We start from the raw sequence: 19,447 nt of genomic DNA on the forward strand, positions 1-19,447 counted from the left end.
ACTTTTCTATTTTTTTTGCATATTTTCTTCTCTCTCTCTCTCTTTTTACTGGAGTTATTTATTATTGGTTACTGTAATTTTGTTACAAAAAACATGCAAAATGATGAACTTTTCTGCAGGGCCCTTGTATGTTGCATGGCCTACACTTTACATTCTTTTTTATCACCTACCACAATCATGAAAGAGATTCCAGAGCATAATTTTGAGACCCCAAAGTGAGCCATAGGACAATGAAAACACGCCTGTGGTCAGTGCTTGTCTCAATAAACTCCTGCCTGCTGAGATGAAAATGCAGTGACAGTGAGCCTTCCATCAATCTGCTATTCTTAAAGCATGCTAAAGAACCTGGAATCAAATATGATGCCCATTCCAAAAAAGTAATTGCTTTGGCATTCTTGGGGAAACTTAATTAGGGTATTGATTGATATATTGTAATTCATTGTCCATAATGGTTTGCACCATCATTCATTTTCCTCTCCACTACTAAGTCCAATTATGTGAGAGTGACTTTAATAATCGCTTTTAATTAACGTCACAACACTACACTTGGTAATCGGCATTAAAACGCGCCTTTTAACTAAATACATATGTGTATGTACTATGATCATGATGGTTTATACTTAATAGTGTTTCCTCTTAGTGGATCTGGAGAATCAATGAGCTTGTCGCATTTGGTAGATCCCAGCGCCAAAGCCAAAGCCAAAGCCAAAGCCAAAGACAAGATTACTTATTTTAGACACCATTTCTTCTCAGCCATACATGAAAATGAGGTTCATTTAGCCATTAACATGAACCTGAGCAAAAACATCTGCTTCTTCTTTGTAAAATATACTTTATCTTCTTGGGCCAATTGCATGGATTACTTGAAAGAGAGGAGGAGGACGAAATTTTTGAGGACTTGAAGGCATGTTTAGAAACCCAAGTAAGTTTTCCTTGGATGGAAATGGGAAAGATACAAAAGTTTACAGCCTCATCTTATGCCACCCATAGAACAATGCACTTGATTAAACTATACACATATTTAAACAAGTGGATGATGGTCTGCAAGGAGATGGTGCTCTCGTGCTCCTTCCTTGTCATGTGCTCAAGTCAGGCATTGGTTTTATAATTTTATACACGTGCTTAAAAGAAGTAAGTAAAACCCACAAGCAATTTTAATTGGCAAAAGCTCTTTTCTTTTTTAAGGGCGTGGTTCATGTTCTAAGTCTTGGAATGACCACTGGCGATCTCCAAATTGAGAATAAAAACGTCATGGGCCATTCCCAGTGCCCCTAAAATAACCCAAGTTACAAAGAAAATAGTAATTGAACCCAGAAAATAATAGTTTTAGAACAAAGCAAAGGAATCTTTAACCTGCATGTGCACGGAAAAGATCCACAAGAAAAAAGAAAGGTTGCACATCTTAGCACGTCAGTCCTAAAAAAGAAGGTACCTGTAATGAAGACGATAGCTATAGATACATTGAGTGCATTTGCAGATTCCCAATATGGTTCTTCTAATCATAAAACAATGTAAACCAAACGCAAGGGATAACTTTATTCATGCTAGAAACAAAGTGATCTAACCAAAGCACGGCACGGTCAGGATAATCTAATTAATCTGACTCGTGTAACCTGTGCCTTACAATGCAACCAACCACAAGATAGAGAGAGGGAGAGGAGGACAATAAAATTGTATCCAGGACTGAAAAATACATCAAACTACATCTTATTTCAGTTCTTATCACCACCACCGAGGACCTTCGAAGGTCACCAGTTCTAATTATTAGTAAGAAAAGCCAGCAGTGAATCACAGTGATTTCTGCCTAAAGCATAGAACACATTACCAAGGTCACACGCAAATACATAGGATGCGAGTGCAACATCTCACAGAGCCAACGTCATCCTCCTCCTATAGGTTTGAAGCTGCACTCTTGTCTAAAAACCATGTTAACTCATCCTCAGCTGAAAGCAACTGAGCAGGCAAAGTTTCAGAATGCTGACTTTTTCCAAGTGCCGTGCAGACAGCACTAGCTTTTCCCTCACCGGTCACTACCATTGCATTATATGCAGCAGAGTTGATCACTGGAAAGGTGAAAGTAATCCTCTCTGGAGGTGGTTTTGGTGAGTCCTTAATGCAAGTGACCCATTTGTTCTTCTCGTTGACAAGAGGATGACCGGGGAATAGAGAAGCAAGATGTCCATCTGGGCCCATACCCAGAAGCATGAGATCAAACTTTGGAAACCCAGTAGTTTTTGAAGTGGCTATCACATTCCGCTGAACCAAATGTTTAAGACAGGTCTCATAATCATCTGCTGCTCCCTCAGCTGAAAGTGCATCATTAATGGCATAAACCTGGCCCGTGGGAATTGGTACCTACGAAAATACCAAAACATGGCAAGATTAAGTGGATGAATGATTAACATATGTCTCTCTAGGCCCTTGCAAGACTAAGTATGGCCACATGCTTACTTAAAGTTTGATACAAGACAGCTTACTGTTGAATTGAAAAGCATGAGACCTCCTAATAATTAGAAGAGGAAACCTAAAAATAATATGCATGGATCATAGCCACACATCAAACATTTACTCCAGTCACCCTTAACCTCAAGTGTACGTTTCTTTCTTTTGCTCATAACCAGTTATTTATTAGTTTCAATTTACTGGTGCACTCACTAACGTCACATCATGTTTTATCACAATATTGTCACTTCTAATCCAACCAGTTTTTTGTAACATAGAATTATTTTCCTTTCAAAATAGAAAATACTAAGCCTCAAAGTATAATCTACAAAAATACATCAACAAAAACACAAAGTTATGCTGCCAATGCCATTGCTTTTCTTCATTATTGAAACCATAATTCCTATCCAACCCATAAACACAAAAGCAAGACCAAAAATTTCCAAATTTAACGAGAAGAAAAACAACAAGAGCAGTATCAAAATAAAATTCACGGCTTTTACATGGAACATAGCAAAAGCTAGTGTTTTTACACAACGATTCAGAAGAAAGCATAAAAATTCTAGATAAAGTGCGAACTGTACACGATATATAATTTACCTTACTGAGGAAACCATCAAGAGCAAGCTTGTAGTTACTGTCAACGTGATCCCTCTTCACCACTCTCTCATCCACCCAGAACACATGCCATTTCGACCAGTCCACCGAATCCTTATACGGTGCTTCCGCTAATTTCCTGTAAATCCAAACAAAATAACAAAATACCCACACACAAAAAACATAAACAAAGCGTCACCAAAGAATAAATAAATAATAAAAAGAGTAAATAAAATACAACTATAAAAATAAGGTCTGGGACCTGAGCGCGTCAATGAGAGAGCCGCCGGATAAAACGACGGTGAAAGCCCCTCTCTCTTTCACAAACTTAGCGGACAGATCTGCGGTGTACTTGGCTAAACGCACCGCCACTTCCTCCTCCGTCTCAAACTTCTCTATTTTCTTATTCTGACCCGCCATCCTAGCTGATGCTGATGCCGACGCAGAAATTGGGTTCTTGAAATTGGTGCGAACGGATTGAAACGAGAGAGCTTGGAATATTGGTGACACTCGGAGTGAGATCAACGGCGCCCGAGATGTACGCGACGATGAGAGATTCGTGCGGAGAGACGATGAGAGAGAAAGAGGGGTAGTTGCGCACATGGAGGAGGCCATGCGCAGTGCGCACCCCATTTATTTTAGCTACTGGTTATGAAAATGACCGATCGGACCCAAAAGTTGTCTTGCAGTGAGCAGTGAGAGCACGTTTTGTTCGAGCTCGATAGCGTGCTTTTAGTTTGGTCTTTGGTCTCAACGGTAACTGACTTGGGCGGTAAACCCAAGGGACGCGCGTGGGTTTCTGTTAGGCTGTTTGGGCTTCGGCCCACTTGATTTTTTTGTTAAATACGGCCCATTTCATTTTCATTTTAAAAAGCCCATTTCTGTTCTACCAACTCGCAAAACCCTAATATGCGCATTTCGTGTCGCATATAAACAAGAAAGCTTACGAGAAGAAGAGGTTTGTTGCCGTCGAGGGAGAGACAGACAGTGTCGGAGAAGATGCAGATCTTCGTGAAAACCCTAACCGGGAAGACTATCACCCTTGAGGTGGAGTCCAGCGACACCATCGACAACGTCAAGGCCAAGATCCAGGACAAGGAAGGTAAACCATTCCCGTTCTCTAATCTCTCTCTACATTTTGCAATCATCAATTGCATGCTCAAATTCAAAGTAGTACGATTGAACGGTGATGATTTTTAATGGCTAATTTGTTTCTTATTATTTGTTTTTTTAGGTATTCCACCGGACCAGCAGAGGCTCATTTTTGCCGGGAAGCAGCTCGAGGATGGCCGTACTCTCGCCGACTACAATATCCAGAAAGGTTACCTTCTTATTTCCCCCTGTTTGGTTGCTCAGAAACTCCAGGAAAATGTTATCTGGATTGATACCATTTCATTCCTTTATTGATATCGTTAGGGTATGCGATTAGCGCTAAGACTTAGTATAATTTTTAAGTGTTCAAGTTGATTTTAAAATGTGAATGAGTTTTTGAATTATGTTTCCCGTCACTATGGGGATTATGCTTGGCTGATAGTACAGATAGATGAGAAATTATTTTGATAATTACAAATTCAGCATTTTCGTAGTCAATTTATTCCAACTTTGGTCAAAGGTCTCAAAGCAGGGTTTGGACCCAGTGATGACCCACTTTATTTGTGTTGCATGCAGTTTTGTGGTGTTAATACTTGAGCATTTATGCTTTCTGTTTATTTGTAGGTTGCCTGAAATTTTATGTTGCTTTAATATTTTTCAGAATCAACTTTGCATTTGGTTCTGAGGCTCCGTGGTGGGATTATTGAGCCGTCTCTCATGGCATTGGCTAGGAAATACAACCAAGATAAGATGATATGCCGCAAGTGAGTTCCACCTTTATGTTACTTGTAAACTGTTTGATTAAGCTTTACACGGTTTTCTTTTGTTTGTCAAGTTCCATTGAAGTCACCTGGTTGTTTTATGTATTTAAGCCTACTGAAAATGTTTTTCTTTTAACTAGGTTTACTTCAGTTTCCTCATTAAATTCCTTACTTTTTCCACACACAAAACTTCTTTGACATTATTGTATGAATGCTTATGAACAGGTGTTATGCACGCTTGCACCCTCGTGCTGTCAACTGCAGGAAAAAGAAGTGTGGACACAGCAACCAGGTATTTTATATAGGAGAATGATCCTGTTACTTTTCTTAGTACCTTATTTTTAGTAGTTTTGTTCTTTATTTGTGTTATTTTCTGTATTAATGCAGTTGAGGCCAAAGAAGAAGGTCAAGTAGACTGTGGATCGTGCCAGCAGTATATCGTGTTTTATTAGGTCATTTAGGTTATTGGCTGTTTCTTTTGAAACTCTATTAGCCTCAAACAGTTTTCTGTTAGAAAATTTAGAAACATCAGTATGTTTGAACTTAACTTGTTTTGGGATTTCTAGTTTCCTATGTTTTATTTCGCCATGGTTTGAACCTCTTTGAAGAATGGCATTCATTAAGTTTGAGCCTTTCCATATCGCATACTTTTATTTTTGTGTGTTATTATTGTAACAGGAATGATGAAATTTGTACTTCCACAATCCATATATAATTTGGATATGACCGTGATTACTGCGAATGGTAATAAGAACGTACATTCTAGCACACAAGACAAGGCTAAGTTAGGGATGCTCTTTCCAATATGACCAGTTGCGATTATTTGGTGAGTAATGTTCGTTTTCCCAGCTTCTTTACACCAAAAGCAAATAAGTAGCCTCATTCCTGCTTACTTTCCCCACTTATTCTTCACATTCTGATCTTGTTTAAGGGCACTTTCAATTTCATTTCTCCCGTGTATTCCGTGTTTTAAGTTTCAACACAACAACTTGCCAAAGCTTCTTGTCCAAATTCATCTGTTCACGGAGGAGAAAAAGAATGCAGACGCAATAGTGTTAAATATGATCTGGTGATTAGCATCATTCTGTTTTCCCTGCTCCAAGAAACAAACATAACAAACGGATTCACCTTGTTTGGAAAATGTTTTGGATCATCTTTTGAGGTGACTCCCGTGCCGCATATTCTAACTGGAGCAGCTCTTGGGAACTCAGGCGCCAACCCAAAGCACCCAAATTTTCTTCTGCTTGTTTCACTGTCTTCACTCCAGGTATGGGAATGGTCCCTTTGCAAATGCACCAATTTATGGCAACCTACAAACACGACAGTTTTTATTCATACTTAAATCATTAGGCCCAAAGCCTGTCTAGCTATTCATGGCCGTATAATCGTTTAAATTATGTTAGTGTCATAACTAGGGCGCGTGCCAATATGTAATAATAAAAATTGAATTTACTTGTGGTATGGTTTTGCTCCTTTTTTGTGCAATTTTTTCAAGTGAGCTCAATAAAGGGTCCAGTCCTGGAAGAATTTGCCTGAATAGGAAGGCCCTGCAGAAACACCAATTAATCTGTAAACAATGTCTACTGGTTTCACACTGTGTCTACCTACCATATTGAAAAGGGTAAATGAAGAAACCACGTACCGAGGGCCACGCGGAAGATTAGAGGGTGTATATTTCCCAGTAAGCATTCCAAGTCCTAAAGGACTATAAGCAATCAGGCGGATACCAAGAGAATCACATATATTCTTGATCTCCAGCTGATCTTCTCCCACGCTTAACAAAGAAAATTGCACCTAGAATCGGCTAAATATAAGATCAAGTGTTTCAGCGCACGGCATGTGCAATAGTTTTACTACTAAAAGCAGTGCTGATTCCACTTGAGCGCCATTTTTTCACAGTGAAATAGAACCCGATTAGTTTCATATCATCAACAAACAAGGGCACACTACCTGAGCTGTGCATAAGGGGACTCCCCGGGTTTTGAGGTAATCGTAGATCTTCACAAGCTGCTTCGGCCCATAGTTGCTGACCCCAACAGCTCGAACTAAACCCTACATGGTACCATCTCTATGAGTTGATCATTTTGTGCTCAATCTTGAAGCCACAAGGAATTTTACATAATTTTATATTGTGTGTCTTGTGCTTACCTTGTCATGCATTGCAACTAACCCATCCCAAAGAGCTTTTTCTTGCAAAGGAGCATAATTTGCAGTTGACCAATGTAATTGTCCTATTCCAATTTGTTCAATCTGCATACGATCTATCGAGGCACTGGAAAAGCAATATTTGTTCATAGCCTGTTATTATAAATAGCTGAAGGTAGCTAGTGAGCTGTTTGGATTAACAAATTAATTAAAAGTGGGGAAGGTGCAACAGCATTCTAGTAGAGTTGGGGAAGCAGAGGAGAGAAGCACAAGGAGAAAAGCATACTTGCAAGCATTCAAAAACTGCCCCGGTGTTAGGCGCCAAGGATAGGCTGCAAACTTGGTAGCAATTACAATGTCCTTCTGCAGCCTCTTTTGCCCTGAAGATATAATTATTTAACAGCTTAGCCAAGCACAAGTTCATCATCAAATTAAGAAAATATTATCATATTATCTCTGCATCAAACACGTAGATTACCGATTATATTAAGTGGGTTTACGCATGAATCGAATTCCATCTTGTAATTGTAGAGAAATTGGACTCAGCATCAATCAACCACAGGACATATTGTGCAGCATTTTAGAACTCCAAGTGATGGGGGCAATGCAGCAAAACTCAACCAGTTTTGTTCTTATATCTTAATAGCTTTACGAATTAAACCACCTTCCTTGTAGACATTTTATCATTCATCATCTATCCAACATATGGGTTATACAAGAAAAATAAAGTAAAAAACTTGAAAAGAAAATCAGACCTTGATACTCTCGGATGAACTTTCCAAGTAGTTTTTCACTCTTGCCATTCAACCTGCCGGTGCCATAGGAGTCCGCAGTGTCAAAAAGGTTGATGCCATTGTCCACAGCCAGATTGAAAGTCTGTTGAAGCTCATTGTCCATTGATTCCTGGTACCCCCAGAGAAGTTGGTTGCCCCATGCCCAAGTGCCAAACCCCATTGGAGACACACTCAGCGGACCCACCTTCACCTGTTCACTATATATAAGTTATAACTGATGACGCTGAAACATGCTTTTTTATGCATACATTTGTACATGACAGTATAGTGCAGAATGAGAAAAGTGAGAGAGAAATTGTTGTTACCTTTTCCCATGGCCAGAAGGGAGGGAGCTTGAGGAGCTTGGAGGGTGAAAAAGGGAGGTAAGTCTCACTTGAAGAGTTGATTGAAGGGCTGAAATAGGCTGCAGCTTTTAAGGTTAAGTAAGCCATTGATTTCCCTGTCTATCTCCTTTCTTGCTCAATTGTGTCACTTTGGGAAGACAATTGAGGAAGAAGAGTTTGTCATGTCAGTGAGTATGTGGTCAGGAATTGGGATATTGAATTAGTGATGGGCTGCAAGTGGGTTAAACAATATAATGGGCCTGCATAGGAAAGCCCAAAATAAACATGGGGGAAATATAAATTAAAAAAATTGTTTGATTGTTTTGACAGCTGTGGGATTTGAACCCACGCCCTTTCGGACCAGAGCCTAAATCTGGCGCCTTAGACCACTCGGCCAAACTGTCTTGTTGGTAGAGGTTCCGCCTGCAGCGGATATAGTTTTGGTCAAAAGAAGATGTGGACCAACAAAATTAAAAAGAAAAACAATTAATCTGTTGACAGCTGTGGGATTTGAACCCACGCCCTTGCGGACCAGAGCCTAAATCTGGCGCCTTAGACCACTCGGCCAAACTGTCTTGTTGGTAGAGGTTCCGCCTGCAGCGCATATAGTTTTGGTCAAAAGAAGAAGTGGACCAACAAAATTAAAAAGAAAAATAATTAATCTGTTGACAGCTGTGGGATTTGAACCCACGCCCTTTCGGACCAGAGCCTAAATCTGGCGCCTTAGACCACTCGGCCAAACTGTCCGATGGTTGTAACTTTGCCGAGTACATATTTATAAATGAAAATTGTGATATTTTATTGTCTCAGGCTGTCAGCTTCTGTCTCCTTGTTATGTTGGGCTAATGTGCAGTGCAGTATAGATATGAAACACATTATAAAATATTGGCCTTGTTGCTTGAGTGTGGCAAAAAAACTCGTTTTGGTTTCAAGTTATGGTAGTTACCTTTCTTAACATCTGGCGCCAAATTGAAGGATTTGTTTAATATTTTTCATTGTGAATGAAATCCCATATAATACAAAAAGGATAGACCACTAATAAAAACCTTCAATCGATGCATATCTCTAATAGCATCTCCATTAGGGGTTGTATAATGAGATGTATTTTAAATATACACCATTTGTGATTGGAATCACTTGCAATGAAGAAATGTAAATGATTGTAAATTTGCATCACAACCGTGAGATGCAAATTTAGATACACATGTACATCTTTTTTTACGTCCCACGCAGGTGAGGCCTACATGAGAAAAGGTGGATAAAAGTGAGCAAAATTAGTTATACATCTTTAGATTTACATCTTCCCTATTAGAGCAAAAACCACATTTACAACCCTCGAAGATGTAAAGGGGATGTAAAAGTGACTTTACACCCCCAAAAATACACCCCCGACTGTGGATGTTCTAACTTGTATTAATTTTCTGGCCTGATATCAATTTCAAGCCACAGTTCAAAACATGGTAAGAAGAATAGATTAGTTTGTGTGGAAAGAATTTCAACTGCTTTATTGTTTCATGCAATAATCCATCACACTCTTGATCAATTTGATGCTTGATGTCATATTTCAACAAGCTCATGGTCCTGCTGCAAGTGCAACACACACAAACACATATATCCATGCATGGACAAGGACAAGGCTTAAACTTGCTTCTTCTCAAGTTGTCCAAACAAGAACAACTGTATGTTGTCATGTTCTTTAATTGCTCTCAAGGCCTGTCTGTCTTGAGTTATGTCTCTATCTTTCTGGCCAAATCAGTAGAAGATGTTAATTGACCTTAATCAATAGCTTTGCTGAATCCATTCATATATATACCTCACTCATGCTCAATACATCAGAGGAAAAATCTTCAAACTAATTTACAATTTACATCCAATCTTCAAGTCCAGAAATTTAACCAGTGTGAACTAGTAAAACGCGACGGATCAAACAGGATGCTTGGATCAAATCTATGCCAATCTTGAGGTGACAAAGAGGAGGCATCCACATGAGCCATGCTCAGAAGCTCATGTATTTCTTCTCCATGGCACCCAACATCATTGCTTGTATTGTTCTTGTGTGACTGTATTACTCCTCTCGGCTCTAATTCCTCCTCTAGTCTCGAGCCATCAGCCATGATGTTTCCTTCCAACCCTTGACTAGGTTTTCCCACAACTTCATTTAGCTTCTGCATCTGTTCAAAAGCAAACAAAATGTTTAATTTGACTGCCTAGCTAGCTACAAGTTTAGAATGCATTTTCAAATTATTCTTACAAGTCAAAAGTAAAAGTATACCTGCATAAGCAAGGACTGCTTCTCCTCCTTTAAAGATTCAAAACGTGATGCTAAGTTGTCATAATCAGCCCTGAGTGTTCTGAAGTCTTGCTCTATTTGCTTCGACTTCCATCTAGCTCTTCTGTTCTGAAACCATATGGCAACCTGGCGAGGCTGCAGCCCAAGCTCTCTTGCAACCTGCACCTTCCTCCTTGGCTCGAGCTTTGAGTCCGATTCGAATATGGACTCTAACAACCTGATTTGCTCATCGCTAAACCTCCTCTGGTTTTTGCTCTTGTTTTTCTTCCTCTTGGCAGTAGCCTGTGGTTCTAGGCTAGTGGTCACAGAACCAAAGTTTTCTGCTTCAGAGCACTCTGTCTTCTCCATATATTATCTTGGTTCTGTGTGTTGCTGTGAGAAATAAATAATAATGGAGGGAAGAATAAGATATTGCTAATTGTAGATGAAGGTGCTTTTAGAATCTTGGCAATAATGGTAGCTTGTAGAATATATAGTTAAGAAGATTGAAGAAAGTATCTTCTCAGCCACGCGGTTGCTTTCTGGTAATTGGAAGTGTTGATTGATGGATTATCCTAACCAATGGTGTTAGCAAACGTAAGCGACTCTCCATTTCATGCCTTGTGGACCTCTCTTATCTTCTTTCTTTCCCATCTCTACAACAAAGACAAAGACTTGCATACAATTTGGCTTGTGTGCTTCTCTTGGGTGGATAATAATAAAATTACATACAATACAAATAGTGTTTGAACAGAAGAAACTTGAACCTGATGATGAGCTAGCCGCTCAGTTTAGCTTAGGTGTCAACTTTCTTTTTTGACAATTCATGCCACTTTCTTGACTCCTGAGTTGAGTGTAACGTTAAATTTGCAAATTATAGTATTTGTAAAGTAATCATACTATCTGTATTAAAACCAAAAATAATACGTACCATGTATTATACAACAAATTTGTCATCGTATGTAGAATTGATGGTCGCACTTTTGTCATGATATAGGTTTTACTTTAATTTAGATGAACAACAAACCATCATGACTACTTACGCAGCAGATGAGGATCAATTTGCGTCGCCTAATATCGACAAACGAAACGTTCAATTGTCAAGTTAAATCACAGGAAAAAGGCAATGGCTTTTTTTCATTTCAAGCCAATCATACAAGTGGGGCTTTGCACAAAGTGACCTCACTCTCCAGTTTGGTTTCTAGTGTTATATTTTATTTATTTATTGCAATTTGGTCTCTCGTCTTTAGCTTGATCCAGTACAAGTTGATGGGTCAATTCTTAGGTCCAATCTTTTTCAGGGCTTGTTCACTATTGTTGTCATCTACTTGACTGATTTGGGGTGACTTGGTTTTTATGCAGTTTCATTCATGGTTGGTGTGCTGTGCTGTCATCTAAAACCCTATTCTGACGTGCTCTCAGCTCATTCATTCATGAATCAAACTGTGAGGTTGAGAGATGCCTGCCTGCCTGCGTGGCTTGTGGGATTAGGCCACGCTTGCACGCCACGGTACCCCTTTAATTTGAAATCAAAGTGTGTGAGAGTTTATGCATTAATTTGGTTCCAAATTTCCAAATAAAACAAGTAAGCAGAAGAACCCTAATTTCCATAGGCCGAACTAGCGGTTCATTCATGCCGTCTGAGTATTGAACATGTTGGGACAAGAAGTTTGTTGTCCAGGATACTTGGCTTGGCTGGCGGCCTGATAAGATAAGCATAATAAAGATTAAAGCATTCTCTCCTACCCAAACTCTGCCTGTGAAAACGACCCAATAGTTTGTCTTAAACGACCATGATTACCCATATTTTCTTCTTTTCGTTGGGGTAAGTCTCTGATGTGGTGTGTGTGTGGATAACCTCACCAAATTCATGCTGGTCTTGGCTTGGTGTTTAGGTGCTTTATAGACGTTTTAGAAAACGATTCGTGCCAAATGTCTGCCTCTGCCGACGACAACTAGCAGGCAAAATTTTGGCGCCTAAAAATCTAGAGTGAGTTGTGTGGTTGTCCAATCATTAGGAAGAAGGGATTAAATCGCTGTCGTTGTTGTATGGTTTCAAGTTTCAACATCACCGATTCACTCTTCCTTGGTCACCGTAGGTTGACATTTAAGTTTTTGATTCCTTACGTTGTCCCTTAAGCTCAAAATATCTCTACAGTCACTTGTTGTGTGCTTCTCTAATCCATTTTTATATTCTTTGATTATTATTATTATTGTTTTTATCTTCAAATTCCAATCTGACAAAAGAAAATTGCTGAAAGGCGAACACTAAACAGAGGGAAACTTGCAATTTAGCAAAACCCAGAAAGAGCAAAGATATACTGGTACTATCCTAATGGATCAAAGAATAATAAACGAGCCCAATATCAAATGCCCATTTAGGTACAATAAGACCAACCCACTATCATTTCAACCTTATTTGTTTTTCGTCCCATTTTCGGCCGAATATTATAAATTGGCCTCTGATGCGTGTGTTAGCCCAACTAGAGAGAAGACTAGAGAGACAGATTTTTTTAATTATTTTTTTTTTTCAAAGAGATAGACTTTGTGCCCGTTTGGCATTGATTTTTTTGGAGTGATAAGTTTTTTTTTTATAAAAAAAAATTGGGAAGCTCAACCTGTTTGGTAACCTATGAGGAAATTTATTAAAAATTATTGTGGAAGACAGTAATAAGAGAAAGCAACTAATGAGCTGCTTTCATTTTCTAATTATACTTCAATCAGATTTAAGAAGGCGTAGTGTTTTAATGAATTTTATAAACTATTTTCTTTCACAGCAAATTTAACAACGATTATTTTCATAGCACATTAATGCGAAACTAGCCCTTAAAAGAATTAGAATGCGAAACTAGCCCTTAAAAGAATTAGAATGCTATGATTCAATAACATACTTGGCCACTATATGTAAGTCATGACTACGTACAATGATTTCACAATCTAACATATCCACTAAAATATACCATGCACTGCCCTACACTACTAATTCTCTTTCTTTATTCTCTTTAATAAGATAATATATAACTGAGGAAAGCAAAGATGATAGTCATAAATAATAAGGATCCAGATCCAACGGTAGACGTTGACTCTGTTGTTAAATTAATCAGATATTAATAATAGGGTAAGTGAGTGTTTAAGTGTGCGCCTATATAAACATTAGTGTGAGCGACAAAAGCAGCCCACCCTAACCCTACAGCTGGTACCACAAATCAACACGATCGACTAGCACCGGACCCATGCACTTTCTCTCTCTCTCTCTGTCTATGCAGCCCTTCTTTTTTCTTTTCTTTCTCGTAAAGTAAGTAAACCAAATGATTATATATTTATTTATATATGACGTACCACACAAACCCCAATATAATTTATAGTTAACCTATTTCATTCCATACAAGAAATATGCTTTATTTACCCTTTGCCTCTTTGGTTTGGATTAACACAACAGATGAAGAACAACCCTGGACAAGAGCCGAGTTGCAGATTGATGAGATGATGATGATGATGATGACGATGAATTGGAGTTTATGTAAAGGAAGCATGTCCTTTTGAGGGGAATGTTGTCTGGCACGAGGCCACCAATCTTGGTTCCTTCCAAATTTCAATCCATACCGATCTTTGATCAGAATTTACGTTCTACGTACAGACGCTCAGGGACTGTGTATGTTAGTGTCCTCGGACCAGGCTTCATTCCCCTCAATTCACTGCTTCCATCTAATTTGCCAACACAGCAGTGTTCTTGATTATTTTCGCCAATATTGGTATTCCGATCTACTGCGTGTGGCGGATCCATCGATCTCCAGGTGGGTTTGACTAATCCCAAAACTGTTTCTAATTTGAGATGTTGATCAACTAGCAGATTGGTGTAATGATTTATGTATAGGGTCTGGAAAAGAAAAAACATTAATCATTTGCTTTTGACTTATGATTCATGTTTTCACTATAAATTTCATGTTTTCCACATTTGGATGTGAATTTATGTCTGTCTTTTACTTTTTTGGTTCATCATTGGATAGAGTTTTCTCTTGACAACCCTAGGTTTTCCAATCTGTCTGATATTGTCTTTGGTGTTAGCTATCTAGGGTTAAACCTCCTTGCTCTTTTTTGTTTCTTTTTTTTATTAATAAATAATAGATCTCATGATTACTTTTCGTTTTCTTCTCAAACCTCCCTAGGGTTTGTTAAGAGCAAACAAATTTTGGGGTTTCATCTCTTGGATAATATCGATCCATTCAAAAACATTAAGCTAATTGGTTCGCTAAGATTAAGCTAATTGTTTGTTAATTAAATAATGATTTCAGCAGATTATACTTGGTGGTAGTGGTAGTGGTAGTGGGGGTGGGATGGAGTTGCAGAGCTGTATCACAGTATGAGTATGATATTGATCTCCATCCCCTTTCAGCAGCTTTACTAATGTATTGATGTCAATATATTATTTGTTTAACACCAATGTTTTGAGACTTTTATTGGAAAAGACTTGGATGGAGTTGCCGTAAAGATATATCCACACTCGCAGTGCGGACATATATTCTGTCGATTCTTTTTTATTGTGATACCGTTTCCTTTTGTAAAAGAGGGGCATCATCTTTCTTTCATGTCTTTTCGAAATCTTTCTTTTCGTTTCAGTGTTTTTTCTTGACAATGCCATCTATATCCTCTACATATATACTTATCTATGTTATATACGTGTGTGTTCATGTGTCTGTAATGTATATATGGAGGGGAGGAGGGGTTTGAGGTTCAGCTTGAATACAGCATGATCACACCATTTAGTTTTTTTCCTTATGATCTGTTTGAATCGAAGACATCCCCCCCCTTTTGTTACAGATACAGATAGATTGGCATGAGCTTATATTGCCTCCAATTCTGAGAATGCCTGTTTTTGCATTTTTAATTTCCATGTCCACATTTACTTATTGTGAGTTGGGATATGGCTTTGCCTTGGATCATGTATGCACATTCTCATTTTGTCATATATATATATATATATATATATACTACTTAGTACTGTTTAATGGCAGGGAGGGCCACGTGATTAGTAAAATAAACATTTGGTACATTTTATATATTATATATTATATGGTGAGAGTAGTGGGTTGCAGGTGTGCAATGTGCAATGTGCAATGTGCGAGACAAAGGAAAGAACAAAAAAAAAAAAAAGACTTTTATTTTCATTAGGTGGAACAGAAAGCGATCACTCTGGAAATGTTATGCAGGTTTTTTTATTGCCACCTGCAGTGAAGACGATGAAGCATCATGCCTTAACACTTTAGGACTAGCTTGCTTATTTATGGGGAGAAACACCTCTCTCATGTACTTCTTCATAGAGAAGTGATTTTGCAAGAAGTGTTTTTTGTCCCATCTAAAATCACTCCCAATTCATTCTGCCAAATATATAAAATAATTTTTAATTTTTACAAAGCCAAATGTACAAGATTACCAGAAATTAACAATAATTGAACTTATTTTGGAATCAGCAAAAGCAATTTCATTGCTGCTTTCATTAGTGTAAAGGTAAATTGCTAAGTTGTTTTTTAAGGATGGCTGGCAACGTTGCACACCACACCAACCGACCAAATGCAGTAGGTTTAGTTGCTTTGCTCACCATTACGTGTGAGTATGCAATACAATAATAAATGTAGTGACCATTTCACGAGAAGAGTTGCCAACCATTGGTGTTTGGTTTCGATTATATTAGGGTAGGGATAGGGAATAGGAAATCGGGCATGTGGACGGGAATGGGGATCGGGGTTGAGAAAATCAATTTTTTTAACTCATATAAATTAGTAGCTAGTTTATTAATTTTGTTAATCATCCCAAAATGTGTGTTTTGCCACTTTGAGGAAGGTTAATGAATTTAAAATGTATTTGGAATAAGCATCTTGACAACTTGATTATAATATCACCCTTTAAATGGAGAGAAATTCTCATGTTACAGGAATATCACTTTTTGTTATTTTTGGTCAATAATACGATGACATGTAAGATAATTTTTTCACGTATCATTGTGTTATTAGTCGAAAATAACAAATCAATGATATCCTGTTATGAATAATTTTTTTTACTCTAAATAGTCGATAACCTACCTTATACCCATCGAAATGTGAATGTACAACAACATGAGCTGCTAGCTGTACGTTATTACATATGCATATAAATCTTATTAAGTTATTAGGCATGAGCTCATAATCAACTGTCTTTTTTCACTGCAGATTTGGAGATCACAAAAGAAGAAGAAAAAAATTATCAGGCAGCAAAAATAAACAAAAATCCTAGAATATCTAGTGTGGGGTGTCAAATCCTATGATAATACCTAAATTTATACTTCTTGTTATTTTCTGAAAATAAATAATATATCATACAGGCTACAGCTAGTTGATATATGGCCGGTCCTTCAATTATAAAATTATATAAAAATGAAGTTGATTTAGATTTATTTATTAGTGTGATGAAGCAGATCATTGGCTAAAACACTCACATGGAATGGAATATTGTTTTTAATTAACCATGGCCGAGAAATTGACTGCATGACGCATGCATGCAATTTGCAAATGCAATGCAGTTAATATATAGACATATTAATAGAAGAGAATCACGTCAACACAAGACTATATACACACAGCTCATCATTTACCAAAATAAAACAAACACAACTCATTAATTTACACAAGGTGCAAATTAAATCCCTAATTTCTAAATTTTAACCGTAAAAGCCCGAAATGGAAGGAGCCATCTCATTACACCACATTTCTCCTCTCTTGTCTCTCTCTCTGTCTCTCTCTTCTCTGTCTTTCTATCTAAAGTACTAAACCCCAAATCATCGCTCTTCCTTTTGTTGCAGCTGTCCAACCAGCCTGTTTCCCGCCGGTAGGGAATAGGGGAGAGAAAATAAGTCTCTACCCTTCTCTCCCCAACTCCTTTTCCGACGTACCCCGCCCTCCATCCAATGCCCTCCTCCTCCCTCAACATTCCCAATAACTCAAATCATCATCATTTCAATACTACTATTTCCATTCCATGCATAATCTCCGGTCCCACCACCTTCCGCCGCCTTTCTCACCTCCACGGCCTCCAGCAATATTGCCGCCCTTACTTTTGTACAACCTCAGTATTCATCATATCTTCCTCCGCTCCTCTTTTACCATAGCCGTGGTTAGGTAGCAATATTTTAATATCGATATCCATATCGATATACAAAAATATCCCTACAATCTCATCCTTCGATACATTCAATATCGATATATACACACAAAAGGAGGACGTACCTACAAACCAAATATATTGCCGATCATCAGAGTGAGATCGACATAGTTCTTTGATTAATTAATTAATTAATTTTTTTAATTAAAAAAATTAGTTAATTAATTAATCAAAAAGAATCGCTCTCGCTCTCTCGATGTTCTTCATTCCCAGAATACCATTCCTAGACTCCGCCTTAGACCTTGCCACCTTGCTCTTCATCTCCGCCCTCATCATCCTCTCCCTCCTCTCCCTCTGCTTCATCTTCCACCTCTGCTTCAAGTCCCGCACCGCCCTCCATCTCCAACACTTCAACTCCCTCTGGACCGTCCGATTCCTCCTCGTCCTCTTCGTCATCTTCTGGTCCCTCAACGAGCTCCTCCGTATCCCCACCCTCCGCCGCACCTACCTCTACCCTTTCTTCTCCACCCTCGCCCCCTTGGAGGAGCCCCACTTCTGCAAAATCCATGTGGCTCTCTCCCTGGGGTTTTTCGAGCCCGCCTTCTTGGTCACCCTCCTCTTCCTCGTCGACGTCTCCATCGAGAAAAAGACCCCCAATGCCTTCTGGGCCATCGCCTTCGTCCTCGCCACCTGTCTCCCCATGGCTCTGGTCCAAGTTATCTTCTTGTTCTTCAACCCCTTTCAGAAGCTCCGCCTCCCCGTGCCCGACTTTTTCGTGCGGAGTTATGTCGTCAGCAAGAGCGAGTTGGGGATCAGCATGGTGTCGTGCGCGTACCCTTTGTTGAACACCATCATGTTCGGTTCGTTTGGGGCTGCGTACTCGCTCTGGTTTTTGTTTTCGTGCTGGAAGGTTTTGTCTTTGGTGATCAACAAAGGGCTGAGGACGCGCATTTACACCTTGGCAGCCACGGTACTGGTGCCGTTGCCGCTGCAGATCATTTTCATGGGGCTGAGCAATTTTTGGAAGCCGGACCACCCGGCCTTCGCCGCAGTCTCCTTCGTTGCGTTTCTCGCCACGCTCACCTGCGCTGCCGTGGGGGAAGGCATTTTGGTCATTAAACCCATCGGTGACTCCTTGGCGGCCGGAGGAGATGCTTGCCGGTGGAATAGGGAGAAAAAACCGGCGGAGGTCGCGGATAGTGGAGATAAGTGTGCCGTCTGATTAAGGGAACTAATGATTCATCATTGGATATTCCTCAACGTACGGTTACGATCGACGAAGAAGACGATGATGTTCTAGTTAGAATTATGAGGGCCTTTCGGTCACTTGTCACCATGCAATAATTTTTTTTCCTTTTTTGGGTAAGTACACAACATGGAGGGAAGCAATTGCAAGGGAGGAAAATGTGAAGCTAGTGCGTATGTTTGATGTTTTCCTTTCTTCCCCTCTAGATTTTATATAGATTTTTTCTTTTCATTCTTCTTTTTTGGCTAAATTACTGCAAACTGTGATGATGAAATGAGAAAAAATCACGTGCGATACCCTTTTATCCTTCAAGTTTTCATGCTTGTTCTTATTCCAATGTTTTATTTTATATATATATATACATCAGTCCTGATCTCTTGGACCCCTGTAGTCCAAGAGATTTATGGTCACTCACCGTTAGATGTAAATTCAACGGTTGACTTGAATCGGGTAATAATCATTTATTTCATATTGCATTTATATATATCATTTTGAATCATTGGATTAATATCCAACGGTGGGTGACCACAATCTCTTGGACTCCTGTGGTCCAAGAGATCGGGACTGATATATATATATATACGTTAGATTGGCACTCCGTAAACGTAGCAGTTTTTGTGTCATGGTTATATGGGTGCCATGATCTG

General features: G+C 38.9%; 4 protein-coding genes, 1 long non-coding RNA gene and 3 other non-coding genes across 9 annotated transcripts; 2 read left to right on the plus strand and 6 right to left on the minus strand.

Annotated features, from left to right (window-relative positions):
* Window positions 1-1,512: 1,512 nt before the first annotated feature.
* On the minus strand, window positions 1,513-3,915 carry LOC117617846 (probable 6-phosphogluconolactonase 4, chloroplastic). Its single transcript, XM_034347441.1, has 3 exons — window positions 3,302-3,915; window positions 3,043-3,178; window positions 1,513-2,355 (listed from the first exon to the last, which is right to left on the minus strand). Exons 1-3 carry the CDS (start codon window positions 3,670-3,672, stop codon window positions 1,891-1,893), a joined length of 972 nt encoding a protein of 323 aa, XP_034203332.1. The 5' UTR covers window positions 3,673-3,915; the 3' UTR covers window positions 1,513-1,890.
* A 7-nt stretch (window positions 3,916-3,922) lies between these two features.
* Window positions 3,923-5,600, plus strand: LOC117617848 (ubiquitin-60S ribosomal protein L40). Its single transcript, XM_034347443.1, has 5 exons — window positions 3,923-4,141; window positions 4,274-4,360; window positions 4,793-4,895; window positions 5,118-5,184; window positions 5,280-5,600. Exons 1-5 carry the CDS (start codon window positions 4,039-4,041, stop codon window positions 5,304-5,306), a joined length of 387 nt encoding a protein of 128 aa, XP_034203334.1. The 5' UTR covers window positions 3,923-4,038; the 3' UTR covers window positions 5,307-5,600.
* LOC117617845 (pyridoxal reductase, chloroplastic) lies at window positions 5,574-8,375 on the minus strand. Of its 2 annotated transcripts, XM_034347439.1 has the most exons (9): window positions 8,137-8,373; window positions 7,793-8,021; window positions 7,324-7,417; window positions 7,041-7,164; window positions 6,843-6,944; window positions 6,535-6,686; window positions 6,346-6,439; window positions 6,021-6,202; window positions 5,574-5,908 (listed from the first exon to the last, which is right to left on the minus strand). In XM_034347439.1, exons 1-9 carry the CDS (start codon window positions 8,260-8,262, stop codon window positions 5,905-5,907), a joined length of 1,107 nt encoding a protein of 368 aa, XP_034203330.1. In that variant the 5' UTR covers window positions 8,263-8,373; the 3' UTR covers window positions 5,574-5,904. The 2 variants fall into 2 exon arrangements, with proteins under 2 accessions (XP_034203330.1, XP_034203331.1); XM_034347440.1 differs by lacking the exon at window positions 5,574-5,908 and having other exon boundaries at window positions 6,017-6,202; window positions 8,137-8,375.
* A 103-nt stretch (window positions 8,376-8,478) lies between these two features.
* On the minus strand, window positions 8,479-8,558 carry TRNAL-UAG. The gene has a single exon. It is a non-coding gene; the product is annotated as a tRNA-Leu (tRNA).
* Window positions 8,559-8,649: 91 nt separating this feature from the next.
* Window positions 8,650-8,729, minus strand: TRNAL-UAG. Its single transcript has one exon. It is a non-coding gene; the product is annotated as a tRNA-Leu (tRNA).
* Window positions 8,730-8,820: 91 nt separating this feature from the next.
* TRNAL-UAG lies at window positions 8,821-8,900 on the minus strand. Its single transcript has one exon. It is a non-coding gene; the product is annotated as a tRNA-Leu (tRNA).
* A 1,010-nt stretch (window positions 8,901-9,910) lies between these two features.
* LOC117617847 (homeobox-leucine zipper protein ATHB-12-like) lies at window positions 9,911-11,036 on the minus strand. Its single transcript, XM_034347442.1, has 2 exons — window positions 10,427-11,036; window positions 9,911-10,325 (listed from the first exon to the last, which is right to left on the minus strand). Exons 1-2 carry the CDS (start codon window positions 10,790-10,792, stop codon window positions 10,032-10,034), a joined length of 660 nt encoding a protein of 219 aa, XP_034203333.1. The 5' UTR covers window positions 10,793-11,036; the 3' UTR covers window positions 9,911-10,031.
* Window positions 11,037-13,850: 2,814 nt separating this feature from the next.
* Window positions 13,851-15,574, plus strand: LOC117619817. The gene is made up of 2 exons (XR_004584622.1): window positions 13,851-14,217; window positions 15,517-15,574. It is a non-coding gene; the product is annotated as an uncharacterized LOC117619817 (long non-coding RNA).
* The last annotated feature ends 3,873 nt before the right edge of the window (window positions 15,575-19,447 follow it).

The sequence above is a fragment of the Prunus dulcis genome, chromosome 2 (assembly GCF_902201215.1).
Source record: "Prunus dulcis chromosome 2, ALMONDv2, whole genome shotgun sequence".
Taxonomy (NCBI): domain Eukaryota; kingdom Viridiplantae; phylum Streptophyta; class Magnoliopsida; order Rosales; family Rosaceae; genus Prunus; species Prunus dulcis.